Genomic DNA, 24,545 nt, shown 5'->3' on the forward strand with positions numbered 1-24,545 from the left:
TGACACCAAATGTAATGGGAGGTTTAACTCTTGAGCTAAGAGTGCTGAGCTGAGCACTTCCCTGCTCCCTCCGGTGCCAGCCACTCCGAGGCATCACGTAACGCGGCCTACAAGAGGCTCCAGGTAGCATGGCATACCTGCTTTTGCACCACTCTTCCGGAGTTACACCGTGACCTGAAAGCATCCCAGCTTCTTGCCATCCAACTATTCCTATTCAACTCAACCTGATCCTTGTCTCCAGCTCAGAAGAACAAAGGGCACCTCTCACGAGGTACCCCCTACTTGGTACCTTCCACCAGTTCATCTCTGGTGGTCAGCAGTGCAGGCACTGCTGTAGTGTGTAGCAACAGGGAAAATCCCTGAGCCAGACAGCCCGGGCACGGTCGGGGAGTGGGGCGATGCAGCTGGGCTTCTCTCACAAGGCACAGCAGGCTGTGCAAGGAGGGCTTTCCACCCAGGCACATCTGGAGTTTCTAGTAGCAAATTCGTTTTACCAGAGGCACCCACAGCAGCTGGCATCTGTCAAGCTATGGCGTTCATTTGGAAATGATAAACCGTTCCTGCTTTCCTCGAGGGCTAGATCTTCAGCATACAGATGGCTGGTCAGAGTGCTCGCTTGCCTCATGGATAGTCCCTTCAGAGCTGGGTTAGATTACTCATCACAGCAGGTGACATTAGACTGCAGAGGCAAGACCTGGGCAAGGTTTTATAGTTTGCCCTTTTTCAATGCTTGGGTTGCAGTGTGAGCATCACATCCAAATGCAATGGAAACTGTGACTCTTCCTTCAGGATGACATTTTGGGATCCTTTGGAAATTGTCAGGTGTCTTTCTGGACTTCAGAAGAGAATTGTGTGGAATATTGAGCAGCACGAACGATAGCACAGAAGATCCAGAGGCAGACGATGTGACTCAATCAGTGTTCACATTATCACAGGTGTGAGGAGCCCGTGGAGTTCAGTGTCTCAGCTTCATAGAGAGCTGAAAGAAATAACTCCTGCAAACAGAGCTGATCCTGCTTGTGAAACTGAGAGAAATGCAGCGCCAGAATGGACTGCTAGAAGAAACTGCCAGCATCTTGTAACAGTCTGTTGTTTCTTAAAGACAGAAGGAAAAATGTTCACTGTGAGTTTAAGAGTTTTGGTCCAAACACCTGTCCTAAATGCAAAGTGGTGCAGGCCTACCACGGGCTTTACAAAAGCCCAATGCATTAGACATGGACATTGAATTGCTTGACTCCTGGAAAAATACATCTCGTCTTGCTCCTACCAGCATAAAAAAAGAAACCTCTGGCAGCCTGATATTCTGATGGACCAAAACCACTTCCACAGCCACAAAGCTCAGGATAAGAATGGGAAACTTTGTGGTTTGGTGTGTGACACTTCCCATAACCTGTCACCTCTGCCCAGTTCTGTTAATGATGCACCTCTCACATCTGTGAGCTGTAAGATGTCCCTTTCCCGTGCCCTGTTCCCTTTAGGAACTGCCCAGGGCAGTCTGTCACCTGGTATGAGTGGACAGAGGTGCTCCTGTTAGGGGGTTTTGGTTAAATTACACCCACGTCCTTCATCTCTTCTTCGCCTTTCTCCTTTCTCATGTCCCTCCTATCTCTCTCCATGCCCTCCGTTCTGTCTTTCCAACTACTCCCTGGTCATACGTTAGACCGGGGAGGGGGGAATCATCCAGAGCTGCTCTTTGATCTGCTGAGATCAAGTCTGAAAAGTCAGTGAAACTCCCTGACATTTTTTATGATCTAGGTCTGAAATTGAGAAGAGAAAGGGGGAAGAGAGGAGTTAGGAGAGACCCGAACGGAAATCCCAGGTCTCAGTACAGACCAGAGGGCACCACAGTGCCGTCCCCACCAGACTGGCAGTGACATTGGAGGAACCCCACCAGCACCAGTAATTTACCTCTCCAGCTGCATCCAGCTCTCCTCATTGGGTCCATGTCATTCAGGGTTCATTGACGGTCTTGAAATTAAGAGATGCCTGGAATCAGAGCACCCAGAGTGCCCAAGGGGCGCGAGAAGCTTTGTCCCTGGCAAGGGAAATTTTTTTCATTAGTGTATCTGAACAGCACACTTTGTTACTGGCTGGTTTTCATCAAAGGGCTCGGGCTCCCCAGGGACTCATTCACTTCTCCCTGCAGTAGCAGGGGTGGAGAGCACGCTGGGGTGGAGTCATCGCCGCACAGCGCGCTGCGGTGGCTGCAGCAGCGCAGGGAAGGAGGCTGCCCACGGGTCTCAGCTGTTTCTTTGCTTTTAAGACACAACGGTCGTGATGATGATGATGCCATATCTACAGCTATAATTAGTTCATGCTTTGGGGTCTAATCAATGGCTTGCACCAACTGCATATCAATATCACAGGGTCTGATCCTACAGAGCATTGTGATACATGTAAGCCAGCTCCGTCCTGGTCTCTCGTCACTTACAGCTGAGCAGCGTTTGCATATTAAGGCCTGGATTACCCGATTGCATGTCTTTCCTCTCCTTCAAGTAACATACAGAAATCAAGAGGCACAAATTTAAGCACTTCAGCAACACAAGAACTCCAACTGGGAGGTGTGGAGGACAGAGGACCTGCTGCAGTGTGCAGCTCGTGTTCCCCATGAGCTATTGCCTTGGATTTAGAGCAGTGCAGCCTTTTAGATACAGCACAAGAGGCAGTCATCCTCCACCCTGCCGTGTCACGGACATGGGCAGGTATATTTTCCAGGAGTACAGCTCACAATGTGATTGCCACCGGTTAGAGCAGAGCCCTATTTCCCTTCAAACATGAGCTGGCAGGGTCTGAGGTATGGGCATACCTGGTGATCTTCCTCCTGAGCCACCTGTACGGTCATGAAATTATTGTGAGGAGTCTATGAGAGAGCTACAGATCACCCGTTTCCCTGTCTCTATTCCCAAACCAAAACGGGACCATTGGCACCTCCAACCTGCTCAGACCTGCTCTCTCACGTTTGGCTCTGGCCGTGGCCAGCTTCTCCTTCACAGGAAGACGTAAAGCCAACCAGTGGCAGATGGATGATAATCTGCTCTCTTAGGAGGATCATCCCCCTGTCCTATAGTTAAACTTTACAAAACACAGGTTCCTCTATACTTCTAAAATCTTTGGTTAGCATCCAACTTTATCAGGATACTCTTGCAGCCCAAGGGCAGTTTTCCTCAGCATTTTAGGCTTGTTGCACTCTCCATATCCCAGCTGTGGAGCAGTGTGACGTGTCTATACTGGCTCCTGCCCTTCGGGTTGGACCCGAAGACGACAATCTCTCTAAGAGCAGCAGATAGCTTTGTTATATTTGCCAGTGTGTGTTCTTCCTTGGGTTTCCTTCTCAACACACTGATGCATTTAATATTGACATTCTCCAAATGAAAAAGACAAGATTTCCTGCTCAAAACAAGTTGTGACTTCAACAAGCTCTCACCTAAAAATAGTACAAAAGTAATAGAAGTTCAGAGTGAAGTGTTTGATTGGCCTGATAGATTCTCTTATTTTCTTTCTAATGATCACGCAACTCATTTTTGTGCAATTTCAGCTCCAGTTTCCAGCCAGCGTTGCCCGAGATCTCCAAAACTAGAAGCCTGTGCTGAATTAAAGAGCTAGGTCATCTTGATGTCTTCTGGTTCCTCTTTTCTTCTGGGTCAGGCACAGAGAAGCAAATCTCACACTCATTCAGCAGCTGAATGTCACTTAAACCCAAAATAGATGCAGAAACATTCATCTCCAAATACCTTGTGTTTTATTCTGCTCACGCTGCCCATTCTCTGAGTATAGGGGGGATGCTGATCTGGCGTGACACAGTCTGGGTGCCGTTGCACAGTACCTTGTGCTGCGATTTGTCTTTGTCCCTAGTCCTGTTTATGAAGGAAGGCTTCAGAGCCCGTACGGGGCTCTGGTGTCCTCCAAACCGGCTGCCTGGCTGCATACCACTTCGCTCCTGCTTTCGGAGTCCAAGTTCCAGAAGGAGACAGCTATAACATGGGAGGAACTGCATTTTGTGTGGGGGCTGCAGGAGCACAGAAAAGCCACACTACTGCACTGGGTAGAAAAAAAAAGCCATGAGGACTAGTGACAGGACACAAATTACCATAAGCCATCTGAGAAATCTTTGTTTTCCTCCTAAAACATGCCATAACAGCAGTGAAAAACTTTCCCAAACCAAACTGGAGCTGAAATTACTTTCCCTTCCAAAGCTTGTTCCTCTGTTTCACTACATACTCACTATAGCTCACCTTTTTAAAAGATATTCAGCAAAAGAGGCCAGGCACAAGCATGCTGATAGACTGCTTAATCGTAAGAGATCATTGTTGGTCATTATCATCACCACTGTCAGAGTCGTGTCAGAATTGCTGTGTTCATGAGGTTAACAGCCATAAAACTGTAAAACCAGCAAAACAAACAAACAAACAAAATCCGGGGAAGCAGCAAAACAAATGTTTAGCTCAGACTAAGCAGATTAATGTACCATTAGCAATCGTTATCAAATCTAGCTTTTTTAATTAGTACGCAATCTCTTGCATTTTTGAGTCCACTCAGGGTTTTCCTTTTGAGGTTTTGCCACATTCTCCCCACTTCTCAACTCCCATCCTGGAGAGCAAGTTAATTACATCAAAATCTTGTGCACATATCTCAAATGCTTTCAAATACTGAAAAAGGTCAAACTGGTGTGTGCTGTGGGGTAAAATCAGAGGCCATTTCCATACCACGGGAAAACCAATGAACTAGGCTTTGACCTAAAGAGGGAAAACCAGTATAGGATGCATTTTGCTAGCAGGAAATTGGTGCTCAGTAATGTCATTCTGAGACCTGAGACCCAACTGTGTTAAAAGACTTTTCAAAGTTGTGTCTCTACTTTATTTCTGGTTTCCCATCATGATATTCACGTGGGACCAAGCACTTAGAGAGCATCTCAATTTGCTCTCGAGCTCAGGCAGGACTCACTCCTGCCATCCTCCAAGCTGGCAGAACCAGGCTGTGGAGCAGAACCAGGCTGTGGAGCAGCCAAACCTCACAGTCCAAAGTGCTCAGCGTCTCTGGGCAGATCCTGGTGCACCAGGAGGCAGGACCATCCCAGGAGCATCTGCCTGTGCAGACTGGGAGCCAGCGTCTGGCTACAAGCAGAGATAGTGGGTGAGTTGTGAAGCACCTCATATTTGTGGCTGTTTTCATCACAGCTTCTAATCCTCTCCCATACAAACCTGGGAGCAGCTACTGCAGGCTCTCCTGGAGCATGTGGCTGTGCTTAATTAGCTCAGCAGGTGTGGTAGCTTTGACCTCTCTGTTGGATAAGAGATGGTATTTGCGTGGGAACGTACAGGTCTGGGTATGTCTGGGTTTGTCTTCTGCTTTTCGGCTCAGAAGTAGGATGGCAGCTCCTCTCACGGTGTCCAGCTGGTTGGGGTAAGAGCAGCAGTGCGGTTGCTGCAGCATAAAGCATCTGAAGGCTTGTGGGAGGTGAGAGGGACACTTTATTGGTAAATCAAAGGAGGCTTTGGGAGACAGGCCTCTGTTTTGCAGTAGGATGGGCTCTGAGTGACCCCCATCAGCTCCTCAATCAGAAAAACGTTATCACTGACAGTCAGAGACAGTCTGACAGGACTGATATTTTTGAGGCAAATGACTCAGGCAGGAATGTGTTTGCTACAGAAGTGCTGATGTTCTGCTCAGGGGTCCTCACTCAGCAGGGAAGTCCTTTTTCTCTGCCACTGCCCTAAGGTGCTCGTTAGCACGGGGACTCTCCTCAACCAGCTACTGCTAATGATCATTAAACAGGACAGGGACTGGATGCTCCATCATGGCAGATCAGAGAATCATAGAATAGTTTGGGTTGGAAAGGACCTTTAAAGGTCATCTAAGATGTGCTCTCAAAGTGTTAAGTGTAGTCTCATGAGCTTCCTTGTCAGTGTCTCTGGAGCTGGTGTCTCCTGTGGCACCAGAACAAAAGCTGGGAACAAAGCCAGCTTCTGCGCTGCTTCCCCTGACCCCATGCTGCTGAATTCCCAAGTGAGGATGCATTAAGTGTTTTCTAAGTAGAACAAGGCTTGTGTATTGGGTCTAGAAAGATCTTTCCTAGTACATGTCAGGCTGTGAAGTACCAGTGCTTTAACAGCTTGTTGAAGGCAAAACACTTTGACACATAGTCAAAGGACGAGGGGTAATGGATTCAAACTGAAGAGGGGAGATTTAGATTAGATATTAGGAAGAAATACTTCACTCTGAGGGTGGTGATCCCCTGGGGCAGGTTGCCCCGAGAAGCTGTGGCTGCCCCATCCCTGGAGGTGTTCAAGGCCAGGTTGGACTGGGCTTGGAGCAACCTGGGCTGGTGGGAGGTGTCCCTGCCCAGGGCAGGGGGGTTGGACCTATATGATCTTCAAGGTCCCTTCCAACCCAAACCATTCTGTGATTCTATGATTTTCTTCCATTTCCAGTTATTTTAGGACTTACCTGGATGGTGATATTAGGGTAAGAATGGACAGCCCAGAAGGTCCCCTCCAGGAGATCCCTGTACACACAACCTTTCCCGCATCCCTAATGTGCCTTCACAAGAGGACCCTACCAGTCTGGGAGCAGAGACATTCTCTGTCACCTTGCTGCCCACTGACTTTCTTTTAGTCACTCTCTTGGTCTGTCGCTGGATCAGCTCTGTGCCCCCAAAGACTGCAGCCACAGGAAACTGTCCCCTGCTGATGGGGGTTATTGCTTTGGTGTTTCTGGCTTTCTGGACACCTTGGCTCCCAGACCACCTCTGTCCCCACTGTTTCAGAGCCCAGGTCCATATAGGACCTGCTGGCACATGATACCTGAACATCAATGCCATTCAAGTACCTCAGAATGCAGGATGTGCCTGGGAAGGTCTCACTTCATCATTTTGCAGCCTGATGGTTACTCATTATCACTGAGTACCTTCAGTTGTGTGACTCTAAGCAGTTTCCAGGAGTCGAACAGAATGGTTTCTTGTGATCAGGCATTCTTATTTGCCCCAGTTCCTTCTCTCCCCTCTCTTCTTCACTTTGCTGTTTCTTTGCTTACCCACCCTTTTATGCAATTCCACTACTTTTCTCTGAATAAGAGTTCCTCCTATGCCATGGAGCAGAGATGGGCATGGCTGTCGGGACCAGACACTGGTAGAATTGTGCAATTTTGCAGAATTTCTATTGAAGTTTGACCTGAGAGCCCCCACTCCTGAATCCCCTTGACATTTAGCATCTTGGGTAACTTGATTCTCCCACTGAGAACTGTGCTCCAGGGCCTCCCAGACTCTGTGTCAAGCTAGCCCTGGCAGAGATCAGGAGCAAACCCCTTTGCCTTCGTCTCCTTGGTGGATCCTTCTCTTGCAGCCTGTTCTCCCCACAAGGGAAGAGCACAGCTCCACAGGGGATTGAAGAGCATCAGAATCGAGATCTGCCGCACAAGGCCAAGGGTGATGTGCAGACCTAATTTCACTGGAATGGTATCTGGGACAGATCTGAACAGCTCTAGTAATACACATCTGACCCTTGCAAAGGCATTCAGATATCAAAGGATGTTTATCTCTAACCTTAAAGTTCATACTGGAGACAATCACTCCTTAGTATTCTTCCTCCAGCTGAGACAAAGAAGCCTCTACCTTCCCTTCTGCTCGTACCCTTGCAGCATATGTGTGGTGTGATCAGCCCTCCCTTTGGCCTTAATCACTTTCTCCCAGCCTATATAATTAAATTCCATCAGGTATTGCATCTAATTTTTGAGGAGCTCCCAAAGAACAAAAGCCAGTTCAGTCGCAGGCGAAGAGAACAAATTAATTAGAAGGGGAATATTAGGCTCTCACTAAATTAGATCAGCAAATCTCCAGCAGAAGAAGCATGGCTCGACTGGCTGTGATGCTATTCGCTTCCTGAACAGCTGCTCTGTTCCAGAGATCGCGTGCAGCATTCAGAGACACAGCATCGCTAGAAAGTGGATTAGGCTTGGAGCAACCCAGGCTAAAAGGCACTCCAGGGCACAATTTCAAAGCACAACGCCGGGAATTGGTGGCCTTGTGTCTCTCATTAAAGGCGGTACGAGTTGTGCCATTAGATTGCTTTGCTGTACTCTGGGAACATCTCCCTGTCATATTCCTGCATATCTAACCCCAATAAAGTGGATGTTACTTGACTGTAGAGCTCTGCATAGCACTGTTTACCAACATTCCTCCTAGCTATGGAGATCTTTATGAGTAAGCACTGGAATTATCATATAAAACTAGATCAAATACCCAGAAGCCACCCTTTATAAGCATTTAAACAAGTAAACAGATGGCACCGGCGCAACTTACAGCTACCTCTAGGAATCTGCAGTCTTGGGGAACTGTCAGCGCATCCTCCCATTACGCCGTGAGAGCCGCACGCAGACCATGCTGGGCGCTGTGGAAGGGCGCTCGGGGCACAGAGCTGTGCCTGTCCCGCGCTCCCGATGCAGCGTGGAGAGCACCGCACAGGCACAGCCTCCCTTCTCAGTAACACCCTGTTGTCGCCGTGTGGTGCAGGACCAAGTAGAGGGAACAAAAACCCAACAGAGATAAAGAGGAGCTTGGAGGGGGGAAGGAGGGGGCAGATACAGACTGCTGAAACAATTCTTCTTAATTCTGTACAAACAAGAGATTTTAAAAACAAAACCAGCCTCACGCACCCTGCCCTCATGCATGGCAGAAACATCTGGTTGTTAATGCACCTGCAACTCTACCAAACAACTCTACCAAATAACTCTACCAAACAACTCTACCAAATGGGCACAAACTTGAGCATAGGAAGTTCCATCTCCACCTGAGGAGGGCCTTCTCTGCTGTGAGGGCGGCAGAGCAGTGGCAGAGGCTGCCCAGAGAGGTGGGGGAGTCTCCCCCTCTGGAGCCATCCCAAACCCGCCTGGACGCCGTCCTGTGCCACTGCTGGAGGTGCCCCTGCTCTGGCAGGGGGTGGCACGGGGGGAGCTCCAGAGGGCCCTTCCAACCCCCACCAGTCTGGGATGCTGGGATTCTGTGAAACGTTCCCTTCTGCCCATTTTCCCTGCTGGAAGGCACCTGTTGAGTGTATGAGCTTTCTCCATGTGTCTGCCCCGGAAGCCCTGCATGCACTGCTGAAGGCTGGAGATGTGTCGGAGTGGCCCCCTCCTGTGCAGCTGGCCATAGCCGTGGTCCTGCGATTTCAGTGCACCATCGATGATGACAGGAGCACAGCAGGAGGGCTGAGAGACATCGATGGAGAGATTAGTAAACAGGCAACTGCTAATGAGTCCCGTATTGAATCCTCTGGCCCGCTCACCTTCTGTTACAAAGAATAGAAAGCAGCAACTGAAAAGTTTCATGACAGAACTGTATTAGAGCAGGAGTCTACAGGAACTTGCTGTCCTCCTTGTGTGTAATGTACCGTATCATTTGCCATTCTCCTTTTACCCAGGCTGTTTTTCCTCTACGGCTTTAAAAGTGCGATTGAATTTGGGAAAGATCCAGGACAAACAAAGAGCTGATCTCTCTCTAGCCATACACACCCTGCATGGACAGGAGTAGATTAAAGGTCCTTCTTACATTAGCAAGGACTGCTTAATGCCAGTGAGAAAGTCAGCTCTGGGGCTCCATCTGAGAAGACAGGATGGGGCTTAGAGAGCAGAACATCTTTGAGGGGTGGTCTACATGCATGTTTACACCCGAGGCAGACATATTCCCTGGCACTTGAGAGTGGGAACGTTCACAGACTGCTGTGAAGTCACAGGCTCAGCACATGAACAGAGAGTGAGTGCCTGAAGCCATTTTCCTTTTCTCATGTACCTGGGAAAAGTGGAGCACTTCATCACTGGTGCTGCTCTGCTTTGTCTCCCCTCATAAATTCTCCTCATTTCCATTTCCAGTAAGGTTCCTTAGTAAGTTGTATGCTATTGCCTCTTTCAAATTAAGGTTTTCCCCCATCTTAACAAAAAAAACCCCACCCAAACTTTAGTAACAACTTCTCATTCCTGAATGACAAAGGTGTGTTTTTACATCCTCTGCCCTTTCCGTTCCTGGTGATAAGACCAGGCCCATCAGAAGGTGACTAAGGCAAAGACATACATGCTGTTATCTCCTCTCCTTTTATCCCCTGTCTCCCAGAGATTTCCAAAGATCATGTGCTTGAAGGACTTGGCTCTTCAGAGTTAACTGAGGCAGCAGCAGGTACATTCCCGTTTGCTGCTTTACCCAGAAGAAAAAATTAGTCGTCGTCATCCTTTTCCCCTGAAAGTCATTGCACAATGTGCAGGCTGCAGTGCTGATGTACATGTGGACCATGTATTTCTAAAAATTCTGTTTGTTGAGAAGTAACTTCATAAGCCAAATGCATTTGGGGACCGTATCTGAAGTTTTGTAGCTTCTTTATGCAAGGAGATTATTGTAAATGCAGACATTTTAAACATTTCTGAAATTAATATCTTCACATCAAATTAAAACTGCTGCTTTAAAGTCAGTTAAGCATGCAAGCATAAACCAGTTTCACTTAGTTATCTCAAGAGATGTTATTACTCAAAAATTAAGGGCTGAAGTTGGAGAAGTCCATGCAACACAAAATCCCAACACAGGACTAAAAAGTCTTGCAGTTTAATTCAAAGATCACGCTGTCTCTCTCATCCTCTGGAGACTTTACATTTTCAGTGTAATTTTGTAACAACATATTCATCTCCTCTGCAGAAGTGGGTTTCTCTAGTGTATAGGTTCTTGACATAATTTTCTGAGCACCTGTTGGAACAGAGCAGTAACTCTTTCCTGCTGCTTCCACTTGCTAAATCAGATTACAGACAATTGGAAAAGCACTCAACGCTTCCCTCAGGTTGCTTTTCCATGTAGGTGATTGCTGCTGTTCCCATAGGAAGGCTGTGAAAGTGTGGTTCAAAGAAAGAGGGACTGTATGAAATAGAGCAAATGGGAGAGACCTTCACTGCCTAATTGGGACTGGAAGAGGAGGTGCCCACTGTAATCTCCGAGCTGAAATGAATAAAAACATCCACGTTGTCACAGAATCACAGAATGGTCGGGGTTGGCAGGGACCTCTGGAGAGTCCAACTCCTCTTCTGAATCACCCAGAGCAGGTTGGACAGGAACGCATCCAGGCAGGTTTTGAATACCTCCAGAGAAGGAGACCACACCTCTCTGGGCAGCCTGTGCCAGTGCTCTGCCACCCTCACAGTAAAGAAGTTCTTCCTCATGTTGAGATGGAATTTCCCATGTTCCAGTTTGTGCCCGTTGCCCCTTGTCCTGTCGCTGGGCACCGCTGAAAAGAGTCTGGCCCCATCCTCTTGCCACACGCCCTTCAGATATTGATAAGCATTGATGAGATCCCCTCTCAGTCTTCTCTTCTCCAGGCTAAGCAGACCCAGGTCCCTCAGCCTCTCCTCATCAGAGAGCTGCTCCAGTCCCCTGAGCATCTGTGTATCTCTCCACTGGACTTTCTCCAGCAGTTCCCTGTCTTTCCTGAACTGAGGAGCCCAGCACTGGACACAGTACTGCAGATGTGGTGTCGCCAGGGCAGAGTAGAGGGGGAGGATGACCTCCCTTGACCTGCTGGCCATGGTCTTATATGCACCCGGGAGACCGTTGACCTTCTTGGCCAGCAGGGCACATTGCTGGCTCATGGGCAACTTGTTGTCCACCAGCACTCCCAGGTCCCTCTCTGCAGAGCTGCTTTCCAGCAGGTCAGCCCCTAACCTGTACCGGTGCATGGGGTTATTCCCCTCTAGGTGTAGGACCCTACACTTGCCCTTGTTGAACTTTGTTAGGTTTCTCTCCATCCAACTCTCCAGCTGTACGGCAGCACAGCCTCCCAGTTTCGTGTCATAAGGAAACTTGCTGCGTGTATACTCTGTCCCCTCATCCAGGTCACTGATGAGTATGTTGAACAAACCTGGACCGAGCACTGACCCCTGGGGAGCACCGCTAATTACAGGCCTCCAACTGGACTCTGCATCGCTGATCCCAACCCTCTGAGCTCTGCCATTCAGCCAGTTCTCAATCCACCCCACTGTCCACTCATCTCCACCCCACTGTCCACTCATCTAACCCAAATAAATGTTCAGCTCTGTCTTGTTCATACCCTGGCCACTGAAAGCAAGCCAAAACCCTCTGATGAGGGAATGTGAAAAGAAAATTATATAAATAATGACATAAATTATATAATAATAATGCAGGAGCAGTGGCCCCACAATCAGGAGGACACCTATGCCCAACCTCTTCTTTGAGCCCTTCCTTATTCACCCCTGCAGGTGTTGCCATCAGTTCTCCATTATATGTAACTTCTACATGAATTTCCAGTGCATGTGAGTTGTCCTCACGAAGCAGAGATTGATCCCTTTCTCTAAACACAGCAAAATGTCTGAGTCATGAGTACCTCCAGCATACAGGTCACTTGAGGTACCTTGGGTTACTTGGAGTTACCTGAGGTCAGCTGGCACTAACTGGAGCAGCTCTGCCACCTCTGTTGGTCACCTCAATTAAAAGCAGAGCACAAGATGCGGTCTTTGAAGCTATGCCTTCACCAACACCAATAACACCAATTTATTGTGAGAAGCTTAAAGGTATAATAACTTCAGTGCTTGGTGTCTCACTGTCACAGATTAAAATCCAACATAGCTTTGACCAGGAACAGGGCGAGAGACACCCAGTCTTCTAAGGAGAGGAGAAGGAGCACTAAACCTGTCACACCAAGTGAAGCTTTCAGCTCTGATAGCAAGTAAGAAATCCAGCTTGTGCGTAAGAAAGTGAGCACGCTTTGCCCCTGTGCTGCGTTGTCTACGACACCTCAGTGACGAGGGGCAGTGGGAGCAAACGGCAAAGCACGAGCAAGCGGTGAAGCACGGCGGCGTGCCACCAGCAGGACGTTCTGTGAGGCTCAGGTTGATGGAGCCAGCCTTTACCTGCTCCACACTGCTGGGGAGAACGCGTGTGGTGTGGAATTTAGCACTGTTACAGGGAAAGCAGCCAAGATATTTATGAGATAATTAATTAAGATGGTTTCTCTAAATGTGTCAACCAAAAGGCTTTATGTACATGTAAGCTGGCATTTTCTCTCTCTGGAAACTTTTGAATTTCTTCCCTACTGATCTGGGAATTAGTGCTGGGAGAAAGGAAACAGATTTATGACTGCGCTTCATATATGCAGCGTTACATTCGAAATCCTACATAGCCAAAGGGACCTCACCTCGTATGCGGAGCTGGAAGTGTATTGTCAGTTAGTTAACTTTTCAACACTCTAATCAAAACACAAGAAATAGTTACAACAGTACTAGTGCTAATAGTTTGGATTAATACAGAAAGACTCATTTATTCTGCCCTTAGAATGGGTATATAAAACTTACTAATACTCGCCTTGGGTCTCTGGTGTTGTGGGGTCTCTTGGGTCTCTGGATGGGCCATCAGTTTGTCACCAGGGGCAACCTGGCTTTGTCAGGCTGTTGCCACAGGCAGGTCCCCGAGCGGAGCCAGCCCGGGGTAGGTGACAGACACTGTGCTGCTATTGCAGCTCAAACAAGCCAAAAGCAGCTCTGATCCAGGCAAGCCTGGAGACCCCACGCTGCCGGGTCACTACAAACCCTGGGGGTTTTCCTTGGTACTAGAAAAAGTCATGTTTGTTGGGCTACAACAGCAACACCACTTAGACACTGAAGGGCAAATGCCTGGCAGTCAGCAGAGCCAGCCACCACCAGGTCCGTGATGCTAAAGAAACGCTGTGGAGATGGTGGCTAGTTTGATGATGATGCCTCTACCACCGTCTGTTCTGTCACACCCCTGCAACTGCTCCCTGGAGATTTCTGCCAAGGAAGTGCTGGTTTTGCCTCTTCTTTTTTTTTTCTTTTATCTTTTTTTCTTTTTCTTTTTTACTGCTGTTAAGTAGGTGGAAACAGGGAGGATTGCCAAAGACTAGCCATCTCCCAACAGAGCAGCAGAGATTCATGCAATGAAGCCTGAGAGATACGCAGTCCTTCCTCAGGCAGGACTGGGTTTAAGTACAAATGAATACTTCAGGATATCACCAAATTCCCCTGGTTCACAGACCTGCCAGCAGCTTTCCAGTATCTGAAGGGCGCCTACAAGAAGTCTGGAGAGGGACTTTTTGCAAGGGCAGGTAGTGATAGGATGAGGGGTAATGGCTTCAAACTGGATGAGGGGAGATTTAGATTAGATATTAGGAAGAAATACTTCACTCTGAGGGTGGTGATCCCCTGGGGCAGGTTGCCCCGAGAAGCTGTGGCTGCCCCATCCCTGGAGGTGTTCAAGGCCAGGTTGGACGGGGCTTGGAGCAACCTGGGCTGGGGGGAGGTGTTCCTGCCCAGGGCAGGGGGGTAGAACTGGATGGTGTTTAAGGTCCCTTCCAACCTAAACCATTCTGTGATCCTATGATCTGGGGACGAGTACACTCACTGTATAATGTCAGCACTCACTTATTGGTGCCACATGGATAAAGGATGGACTGTAAGTCCCACCTGGCAGGGATCAGAGAAGCCATAGCCTGGTGTCTAGGTGCTTGCCAGGGAGGACGAGGCATGGCCTTGAGTGCTTGTTGGCGGGGAGAGAAATTAAAGCTGCTCCTTCTGAGAGCGGGTTGAGCAGGCTAACCACTGAACTAGATAAAGCTGTATACACATTACTGGGAGAACCTGCAGCATTTAATCGTGACTGCTATTCTCTGTATAGAATAGTTTAAATCAACCTGCAGTAATTGTTTCCTTGCTACAGAATTCAGCAGGGTGATAAAACAGTCCTCAGTCTCTATTGTGTTTCCCTGAGAGGGTGTTATGTGGTAAGCATGCACGTGTGAGTACCGGGGATAAGCGAACTGATTCATGGCCGGGGGAAAAAAAAACAGAAGGGAACTTTTTCTCCCTCTCGCATACAAAACTTGAGCTCGTTCTCTATCGCTAGCTGTACAATTATAGGGTGTGCTTAAGGACACAGAAGAAAGATTAAGGGTTGATTTGTCATTAATTTTTGATACCTGGCTGCCCTAGAGCACCTCTTTGGATGCTTCCAGCTCTGCTCAGGTCTGGTCTAATAGTAGCTGTAACGTCACTGCTGTGGGTGTAGAGGTGCAGCAGCGCAGCTCTCCCTAATACCGATGGGAACAACTGATTTTCACTCGCACCAGGCTTTTGAGTATCTGAGACTGCTCTGAACGGGAGCCCCAAGCCTGTTTGGTTTCTTACAGGTTTGGTAGTTGCTTTCTTGTACTCAGTGGGCAAGGACTGCAACTGGATGAGTCCTCTATAGAGATATTACCCAGTCTTGATCTGCTTGTGCTTTCACTGCATTTTACGTGATGGCATTGCTATAAATTGTACACGTGATGAAAAGGGGTTCTTATGTCCTCAAGGGAAAAGAATGAGAGTCCCTTTCCCTTCCTTCTTTCCTTCCATGCAAAGGGGAACAGCTTCAGCACAGGGAATGGGGAGTACCGTGATCTGGGAAACCTGTTTTTTGTGAGCGCCCCTCATCTCTGATGGCCTGAAGAGCAACATCCATGGGGTCTCTTCCCGCTGCTGTACTGCAGAGGAAAAGAATGTCCTTTCTTGGCTTTTGGGGGCTTAAAGGTTCGCTCTCTGGGGAGCTTCGGAGCATGCTTCAAGACATGCGTGTGTAACTTGTCACGAGTGTGTGTTGATGAGCGGCAGCCCACGAGAGCAGAGCTGTTCCCTGCACAAACCAGTACTTCAGTGGGTTTTCTGCTAACCAGCACGTTCAGTTGGAGCCTTGGAGAGGTGCTGTTTTATTTTCCTATCAATTTAATCCTCTCTCTTTGATACTGTTTTTATTTAGACATCTCATCAGAATATGAACTCATCACTGTATTTCTGTCATCCCCAAAGCATGTTACGGGGGAGACCCTCTAGCACTGCAGTCATGGGCTTTACTTTCACATAGTCATTTTTTTAAGTTAACAGAACCTAATCCTAATGTTTCCTGAAGCCTCTTACAGCTTGTTACAGCTTGCAGGGGGGTTGCAAAATCAAGGGCAACTGCTGTAGTCAACGGAGTAAGCAATTAATGAAAAGAGATGTTCCCTTGGTCACTTATGAGGAAAGCCAGCACAGCTTTTAGCTTCACATTCTACATCTTTTCCAGTGCCAGAAAGATACATGTGTACGACCCGGACTCCTGTGGCTCACTGTGCTGGGTTTGGCTTGGTCTGCTGTGCAGCCAGTGGGCATATTCTTGTCAGGGTTCCTGGTCTGGACTGACACAAACCCCGTGCCAGGGAACTGTTCCCCACTCTTGCGATGTTGTGGGAAGTCTTCCAGCATGCGTCATTTTCCATAAAGCCCAGTTCCTGGCCAATAACTTTACTTGAGAGCTCCAGTAGTCAGTTGTAAGCAGTAAGCTTTTACCCATCCTGCTTGTAAAGAAGTCCAGAAGATGTGATGCAGATGCACTCTGAAAGCTTGTTAATACAGAAGTCACACTGAAATAAACCAAAAGGAAAAATAAGGATGTCCCAACTTTCAAGTTGGAACAATCCTCTTATTCTGTTTTGAACCCAAAGTTCCTCCTTGTCTTGGAGTGATTGTGGCCTGAGTTTTTACCCTACTTGCCCATGCACTGGGCAGTCAGTTATGCCACAGCCGTGTGCTTGCTGGAGCCCGCGCCAGCTGGACAAGCCACCCCGGTGACACAGGACTGCCTGGCTCGTGGTGGGCAAGACTTGGCTCTGCTCAGGTGAAGCACCCATTCCCTTCCAGAAACACTGCAGAAGCCTTGGGGACCTGTAGGGATCACAGAGACCCTGACATAGAAGACCATTCCTACTGTGGCCAGTGAGCCAGGCGAGGAGGTGGCCAAGGCCATCCCCTGTAATCTGTTTAGCCCAGTCTGTGGCCAGGTGGCCCCATGGGGGCTGATTTAGGCAGAGTCTCTATGGTCAGCAGTCATGTGTGATGGGGAACAAGAGGGATGAAGCAGGGAAGGATGTGACAAAGGCTTAGCATGAGGAAAAGGGAGATAAGAAAGAAGAGGCAGTTATTTTGAAAGAGAGTGAAATTATGGGTAGGTTGTCACATTATTAGGACAGAGCGAGTAGAACTCAGCTCACCAGTGGGATTTTAGCAGAGGATTGCCTGTAAGGGCACAGAAAACTATTATTCCCTGCACTGGTTTGGACTACATCTTGTCCATGTCTGGCTGTGCAGTGCTGACAGCTCACGCTAAGTACCACTGAACTCCTTCCAGTTGCTTTTTTTTGGTACATTTGCATGTTCAGGATAGACAGTGATCCTGGAACTATGGTATTAAACCAGAAAAAAAGATGCTGCGGTGGCCCTTACTGTGCCTTTATTCTGACAAGTGTGCAAGGTGCCAGCTGGCTTCTGTTTATTTGGGTTTTTTTTTAAGAAGGAAAATAGTAATGTTTCAGAGACATCCCTTGGGTGCCCCTTCTTATCTTTGTAATCTCGGCTAATCTGCACCCCATGCTGTGGTAAGACATGAGATGCCCGACCTGCCCGCAAACGCCTCCGTCGGTGGTAGAGCCCACAGCCGTGTCTAATACCCACCAATTTCTGCAATTAGACTTTCCTCAAATTGAGATGGTTTGTGTGCTTGCTGGCTGCCCTGTGCAGCTCTGGCCCCAAGAATTCCTCATTTTTGGGTCTGGAGCTGTGCCTCCCCGTGCGTTCAGAGATGATTGTATTTGACTGACAGGATAGAGCGAGCAATGCAGAGCAGTCTGCCATGTGCTCGGCAAACACCTCACAGTCATTTTGGCAGTTCTTGCCCTTTGTCTCGGTCTGTTGATATGTGTAAAATAGTTCCAAAAGAATCACTCCAGCAGAAATGAGCCGCCTCAGAGGCAGGTAGTCTGTCGGGGTTTTATCCCCCAAAAGAAGTAATTTATTTTTTCTGTCTGAGAATAATGTTTGTGAGTAATAATGTGATGAGTGTGGATGTGGGGACTTCTCTCTGTGTGTAGGTTTTTTTCTGAGGAAATCTGTGGCAAGGGTGAGGTCGGGATCCCAGAGTGTATCATGCAAAAGGCTGTCCACGACAGTCCCCGTCTGCCCTTCTCAGGGTGATGTAATCCGGACTCAGTAATAACATTTCCGAGAGGTGGATAGCAGCGTTTTAGTTCAGCTCTAATAATTCTGTTAAATCAGAGCTGGGGTTGTAATTGCTGTTTGTGACTGCGTTTGTTCCATATGTGTGTTATGCAGGATGCCATTGTAATGAAATGTTCCCTCTTTGAGCTGTATGCCCTAAAGAATATGCCTTTATTGTGTGGCAGGCAAAACACTCATCTGCTCTCTGCCTTTGCTGTGCCTTATAACCAAAGAAGAGGGAAAAAACCAGTCGTGCTGAGCCTTGTTTCAATTTCTTCTGGAAATTTTAAGTTGTGTAAGTGTTCGTCTTCATTTGCTTTAGTAACACACAGCCTTGCTGGGGCCCTGTTCGTTTTTTTTAATGAAAAGCCTGCGAGCTTGTGTGCGTCTGGGGGTTTACATGCATTAGAGCACAGGGGTGTGATGTCTAAGTGGGAACAGGGAGTGAGAGAGCGGGAAAAGCCTCTTCCAGGGAGTCGGAAGCGGCATTTTAAGTTTTATCCTAACCATGAGAAAGAGACCTTAGAGATGCAAAATCTCTAGAGAAATACAGTACTAAAAGATAGCGCGTTCCATGCCATGAGATCGGGTAGGTGGGCGGTTGCTTTGCTTTGGAAGTAGTGAGTGCTGTCAGACTCCATTGTCACCAAATCTGGCTCCTGTACAGCGCTTTTCATTCACAGGCAGCCCCGTGCTCTGTGGGCAGAGCTGCTCCGGTACAAACGGGGACGCAGAGGCGCATGGAGGGGACGCAGCTGCTCTGCTGGCCTGCTCGGTGGCTGCCCGAGCGGTGACACTGGTTGTCATCTTCCACAGCTACCGGCAAGCCCCAGAGAGAGCGAGCGAGTGCTAGCTGGGTAGGACATCTGGATATGGAACACTGGCAGACGGTGGCTAATTTCACCCAAAGCGGGAGCTGTAAAAGAGGCAAAGTGCGTGCTGGGAGCCTGAGGAGATGCTGGGCTGTGCTGCTTTCCCTCGCTCGCAGCACTGACCGTAGAATCATATAATGGTTTGGCTTAGAGGGTCCTTGAAGACCATTAGTTCCAAGCCCCCTGCCCTGGGCAGGGCCACCTCCCACCAGCCCAGGTTGCTCCAAGCCCCGTCCAACCTGGCCTTGAACACCTCCAGGGATGGGGCAGCCACAGCTTCTCTCGGGGAAACCTGCCCCAGGGGATCACCACCAGCACAGGAGAGAATTTCTTCCTAATATCTAATCTAAATCTCCCCTCTTCCAGTTTGAAGCCATTCCCCCTCATCCTATCACTACCTGCCCTTGCAAAAAGTCCCTCTCCAGCTTCCCTGTAGGCCCTCTTCAGATACTGGAAAGCTGCTGGAAGGTCTGTTGCTCTTGCTCGATCTGACTTCTTCTAGGTCTCAGGTGCTGCCTCTGGGTCCCAGGTTTCATCTCCCTGGTGGCTGCAGCCCATGAAATGTCTTGTGTGCGGTCCGGAGGCAATACAACACCAGAAGGCAGCTTTGCTCTGATGTGATCTCACACAGGGAAGGAGGGAGAGCAATGTACATAACGCCTCTAGATGGCAGGTACAAGATAGCCATCAGACTGTCCCCACTTCATTGGGGCAGCAGATCTAGCCCAGAGATCTCCATTTGATTGTGTGCTTGGGGTTCTGCAAGATCTGGGTGCCTCCACCCTGGCCCTGTGGGGTGGCCCTGCGAGGGAACACACAGCACCACGCTGGGGATGGTGCAGCCTCCAGCACCAGGAAGGGCTCAGGGGAACCTTGTGGGGCTTCAAAGAGAGGTCTTTTCTGTCTGGAATGGCAAGGTTGGTTTGGTTGGAAGTTGATTGGCAATAAAAATCCCAAAAGTCTGGAACGAAATAACAATCAGTCCATTTACATTTGTTTTTCAAGGAATTAGATCATTTTCAGCTCTCTCACTGTAGGGCAGAGGGAAACACCCAGTTTCAGCCCACTAAAAGTGAACACCTTGGATGAGTTCCAGGGGCTCCTTCTTAGCCCACGGGACAGGGGTCTCCTCCAGCAGCTCAGCTTGTGGCTGAACCCCTCTTTTGGCAGGGCCCATCCCTCTCCACCAGCTGTGGAAGAACTCCCAACCGCTGGGTGAGAGCACACACAGCTGCAGGTAGGAAGGAGGATGTCACGGTCCACTCCTCAGTGGACGCGTGATGGTTTGTTTCAGCTGTGATCTCGAAGCGCAAAAAGAAATGGCATCAGGCCCAGGGAGTTAAGCTTCCAACACACAAATACTTTATTGGTTTTGCCCGTAAAGCAGCTTGCGATAGAAAGAAAGAAGAATAGGAAAGATGAAGTAAAAAGGGGGGAAAGAGGATTATAACTACCACCATGGGTCTACAGGCGTCCCAATAGTCCCGAATCCAGAAGGCATTCCGCTGCTTCTTTGTCGACCATCGTGGTCTTTCAGTGGGGAAGATCTTTGGGAGATCGGTTGTTGAGGAACCATCTTTTATGTCAGGTAGCACACCTCGCTCCTCCTTGGACCCACCTCCACTCCACCTCTGTCCCGTGGAAAGGTGCCAATCTCCACCTCTCTGGAGTAAGGCTTCCACGCATGCCCGGAGAGGGGTGTCTGAGGCGTGGTCAGCTTCGGAGGTGGGTAGCTTCTTACCAGGAGGTGTGGGTTTGTATTATAATGACATTATAATGAGGAAAGTTCAACTGAGGTTTGAGATTACTTCAGCGATGATGGCACAGACAGTGTGGTCCATCTTCTTCGACAGCAATTCTTCGCTTTGCTGCTCCAGTAGAACAGGCTTGTACCATGTTCTGATATTGTCTGTACTTTCATACCAAGGTATCGACATGGCTCCTACCCCGTACAATGGTAACACCTCAGTCCTTTCTCTAAGTCTCATGACAGCCAGCTCAGCGAGCTGCTGGAAACTCATGTCAAGCTGTTAGCCCAGGTTTTGGGGGCCTAGTCGCTCATGAAAATGTTGAGACAACGCTGATCATCTGATCGACTCTTACAGAGGAAAACAGCCCCAGCAGAGACTGAAAGAGGGATGTTTCTGGTGTGGCATAGCCCTGTCTGTGCTTCCACTGCTCTGCAGCCTCGTCTGCTTACGCTTGATCTTCTCCGGCTCTGCTGTGGCTACTGGGCACATGCATTTTGGCAAGGAACAAGGGAGCATTCGCTTCCAGTGTGAAACAGCTCAGTCAAGAAGTGATTATGAGAAGTCTGTTTGAATAACAGCATCTGAGCTTGGCCCACCAGCAGCCCCCAAGGCGCTTCTGAAAGTAAAAGCCGTGTACCAGTGTTTTTACACTGCAAAGCCAAGAGGAGACGATCACAAGCGAGCAGGAATAAAAAAAAAACATATAAAACAAACATAGCATCCTATAACGTATCTGTAAAAAGGCAAAACTCATTCTACTTGAAGTCTACAAATTCAAGTTTCTCATGGGAAAACATAACTCCTGTTCAAATGCTAATGGGTTGTTATCACAGGAATTTAACTTAGCATAGGAGTACTTATGCTCATACTTACATAGCAGTACTATGTACTGTAAGAAGGGGCAGAGGAAGGTTCAGAGAGCAAATGGCTGATGAATGATCTTCAATCTGCCAGTAAATGTTTGCTTTTTTTTTTTATATACTTCCCCTTCTTGATCTCTGTCTTGAACAGATACTCCAAGGGGACATATAAAAGACAGCTGATTTCAGCTAGAGGTAATAGCACGTATTTGTGTGTTTCTTTTATCCTTGTTTAAAATGGCAAATTTATGGCACTGATAGAGTGTCAGTCACCGGAGTAGCTGGCCCTGAGAGCATAGAAATTGATAGGATATGAGCAAAAATTGGCTTACTGGAAGGAAAAAATGCAGCACATTTTAGAAAAGTGGTAGAGAAAAAGAAAGCGAATTGGGCGTTGCAGCCACAAACCATCTCTGCAGCCTTCTCAGGACGAGAACAAATATCTCATGAAGAAAGAACATTTTCCAGGGACTCCGAGGTGAAGGTCTGCCAGCCTTTTCCAGGAACACAGCAGCCAAAGCATGCAAGAGCTAGGTAGGAAGAAGAGAGCAAGAGCACATGATCTTTCCTGTGGAAGTAGAAAATCCTTTTTTTTTTTTTTTTTTTTCCCCCTGGAAACTCTTTTCTTAGCCAATTTATGGGTGGATGCCTCCACATTTGAAGGTTTTTGCTACCACATTGCATTACTATAACTGTAAGAAGAAAACTGTCTTGCTGCTAACACTCTCAAACCTGTAGAAACACTTTATACGTGTTTTGAGAAGTTTACAGGGAGAACTTGACTGACCTTGACCAGAAAAAAAAATATGTGAGGGAAGGGAGTGGGATGCTTTTTCTATTAGATAGGAATAAACATTTGTCAGAAGTCTCAGCATCTTCTGCCTGCCATATGTGAGCCTCCTCTGAGGATCTTCAACGTGCTCATGCGATGGTGGAGTCTGTGGCAGGCTCTCCTGGTTGATGGTGTCCTCCCTGAATGAGGAGTGCCGTTTGGAGCCTGCTCAGATCCATCGCAGGGCAGAACGGTGGGACATTTGAGGACAATTTAGATGTGGGACAGGGTCGCTTACCCTCTGCCCGCTCATATGTAAGGTGGACTCTGGTGACAGGAGTAATGGTCTGCAAAATCAGCAGTAGCAGGCAGGATGCTGGGGTGAGAATGACTGGCTAAAAAGGAAAGAGGAAAACTTTGCAGACTGATGAGGTTTCAAAGTCTCTGTTCCTATGAGCTTTCCCAGTGTTGCCAGAGAGCCTGAAAGTGTATGAGAACAAGTGGCATTTGGTCTCAGTGTTTGAAAAACAGTAAAGGGCTGTAGCATCTGTTGGAGGCGATGTGAGCCAGCCAGAACACGGCTGCAGGCTGCACTTCCACCTGGATCCCTGATGCCCGTTTGGCCATCCCCGTAGCTCCCTGACTCGGCTCTCCTGTCCGAGTGCCGTGCGCTGGACCATCTGCCCTGATGGACTTCCAGCCATCCTGGCTCAGAAGACTGGTGAAGCATCACGGGCTTGTGCGGAAAGGCACAGAGAAGATGGAGATTTAAGAGGGAGGGAGCTGCATTCCCGGCCCCTGAGGCTGCCTTACTTCCCCCCACCCTGCACCTATCTTATCTTTGCCTCTCTCTAAAATAAAAGGAACAGAAAAATTAACAACATGAAAAAGGGAGGAGATAATGAAGAGTATCTGAAAAATTATCTGTGTCCTCATTTCAGAGCTTTGCATGGTAACAGGGAGGCAGAAGGCCCTTTTCTTTATTAATATATTAAAATATTTAAAAGATGGGTGTCTCCTGAACCTACTCTGTTGTCATGGACTGAGAAAACTCCTGTGAAGTCTTCTGCAGAAGACTTGAGCTTGAGAAACGATCCAGGGATGCCATTCAAGGACCAGAGCAAATCAAAGCTAAAAGACAAAGTTTGCTGTTATCCTGTTAACGGGCACTCGGGTCCAGCCTGGAGAAGAGCAATACCTGCGCCTTTGCTTTTGTGCTGAGACAAAATCTCTACCAGCGGGACATGAACGCTGTCAGGGGTCTGGCTGGAATTGGGAGGAATCAGAGCCACGTCTCTTCTGATTTCCTTTCGCTCCTTAGCCTTGAAACACTGAGTGAGAGCAGTTCCTTGGGAGTGCTGCTCCTGGCGAACCTGAATCTGAGCCAGTGATTTCCCGGAGGTTGGGGTGTTCGGTTTGGCACATCAGTGGTTCCCCTATCAGAATCTGTTCGTTCCTTGGCAGTTATCAAAATATGCAGTTGTTCTTCTTTGTAAATCTTTGCCAATAAAGCAATAAGGCTTTGATGCTGCTATAGCTGTTATGTTGTTATACCCTCTGCTTGCTGTTAATAGTGTAACCGTGTGGTTGGTACTCATATGAAGGTGACAGTGGGGCTGTATAGCAGATATATGTGTGTATATATATACGCACACACACTGAATAAAGGTTTCTTTGTTTTCTTTTCCTTGGCAGGTCACTATGGAAAGGATATTTATCGAAGTGGAGGGCCAGATCTCCATAATTTCATCTCCTCCGGGTTTGTCACATTAGGAAGAGGACACACGAAGGGTACAGTGGAAACAATTTTTTGCTAAATAAAAAGATTGTTTTAAATAAAAAAGCTATAACTCAGAAGCTGGGTTCTAAGTGCTGTGAGATAACAGTATTGGACTGCAGTCAGTGGATTTAGTCTAGCAAATACTGCTGCAGGTAAAATACTGTGCTCCTGGCAGAACATTTTAAATCCTAGCAAGGGAGACGGTGGGAGAGTGTAGAGTGGGACAGACAGACTCCAGACTCCACTCTGACTTTGCAGTTCACCAATTTATACTGCTTTGTGTTTTCCTGGGTGCATGGTTGCAAACCACCATTGTGCTGCTGTACTTATAAAGGGAAGGGGACAGAGTGTAATGCTGTCCAAGGGCAGGCAGTGAACACTTCAAAAGAGTGCGTTTCTGGATTTATTTTGTTTGACTTCTGGGCTTTTTTTTTTTTCCCGGGGGTGGGTGGG

General features: G+C 48.1%; 1 protein-coding gene across 1 annotated transcript in view; it reads left to right on the forward strand.

The window, feature by feature from the left end:
• SHISA6 (shisa family member 6) overlaps positions 1–24,545 on the forward strand; it is a gene marked incomplete at its 5' end in the record, with an annotated part of 269,956 nt that overhangs the window by 39,093 nt on the left and 206,318 nt on the right. Inside the window, one exon of the mRNA XM_009894354.1 lies at positions 24,008–24,103. Coding sequence (XP_009892656.1) covers positions 24,008–24,103 — 96 coding nt within the window. The remainder of the gene's footprint in view (positions 1–24,007; positions 24,104–24,545) is intronic.

Source organism: Charadrius vociferus, unplaced genomic scaffold (genome assembly GCF_000708025.1).
Source record: "Charadrius vociferus isolate BGI_N301 unplaced genomic scaffold, ASM70802v2 scaffold121, whole genome shotgun sequence".
NCBI classification, from domain to species: Eukaryota; Metazoa; Chordata; class Aves; order Charadriiformes; family Charadriidae; genus Charadrius; species Charadrius vociferus.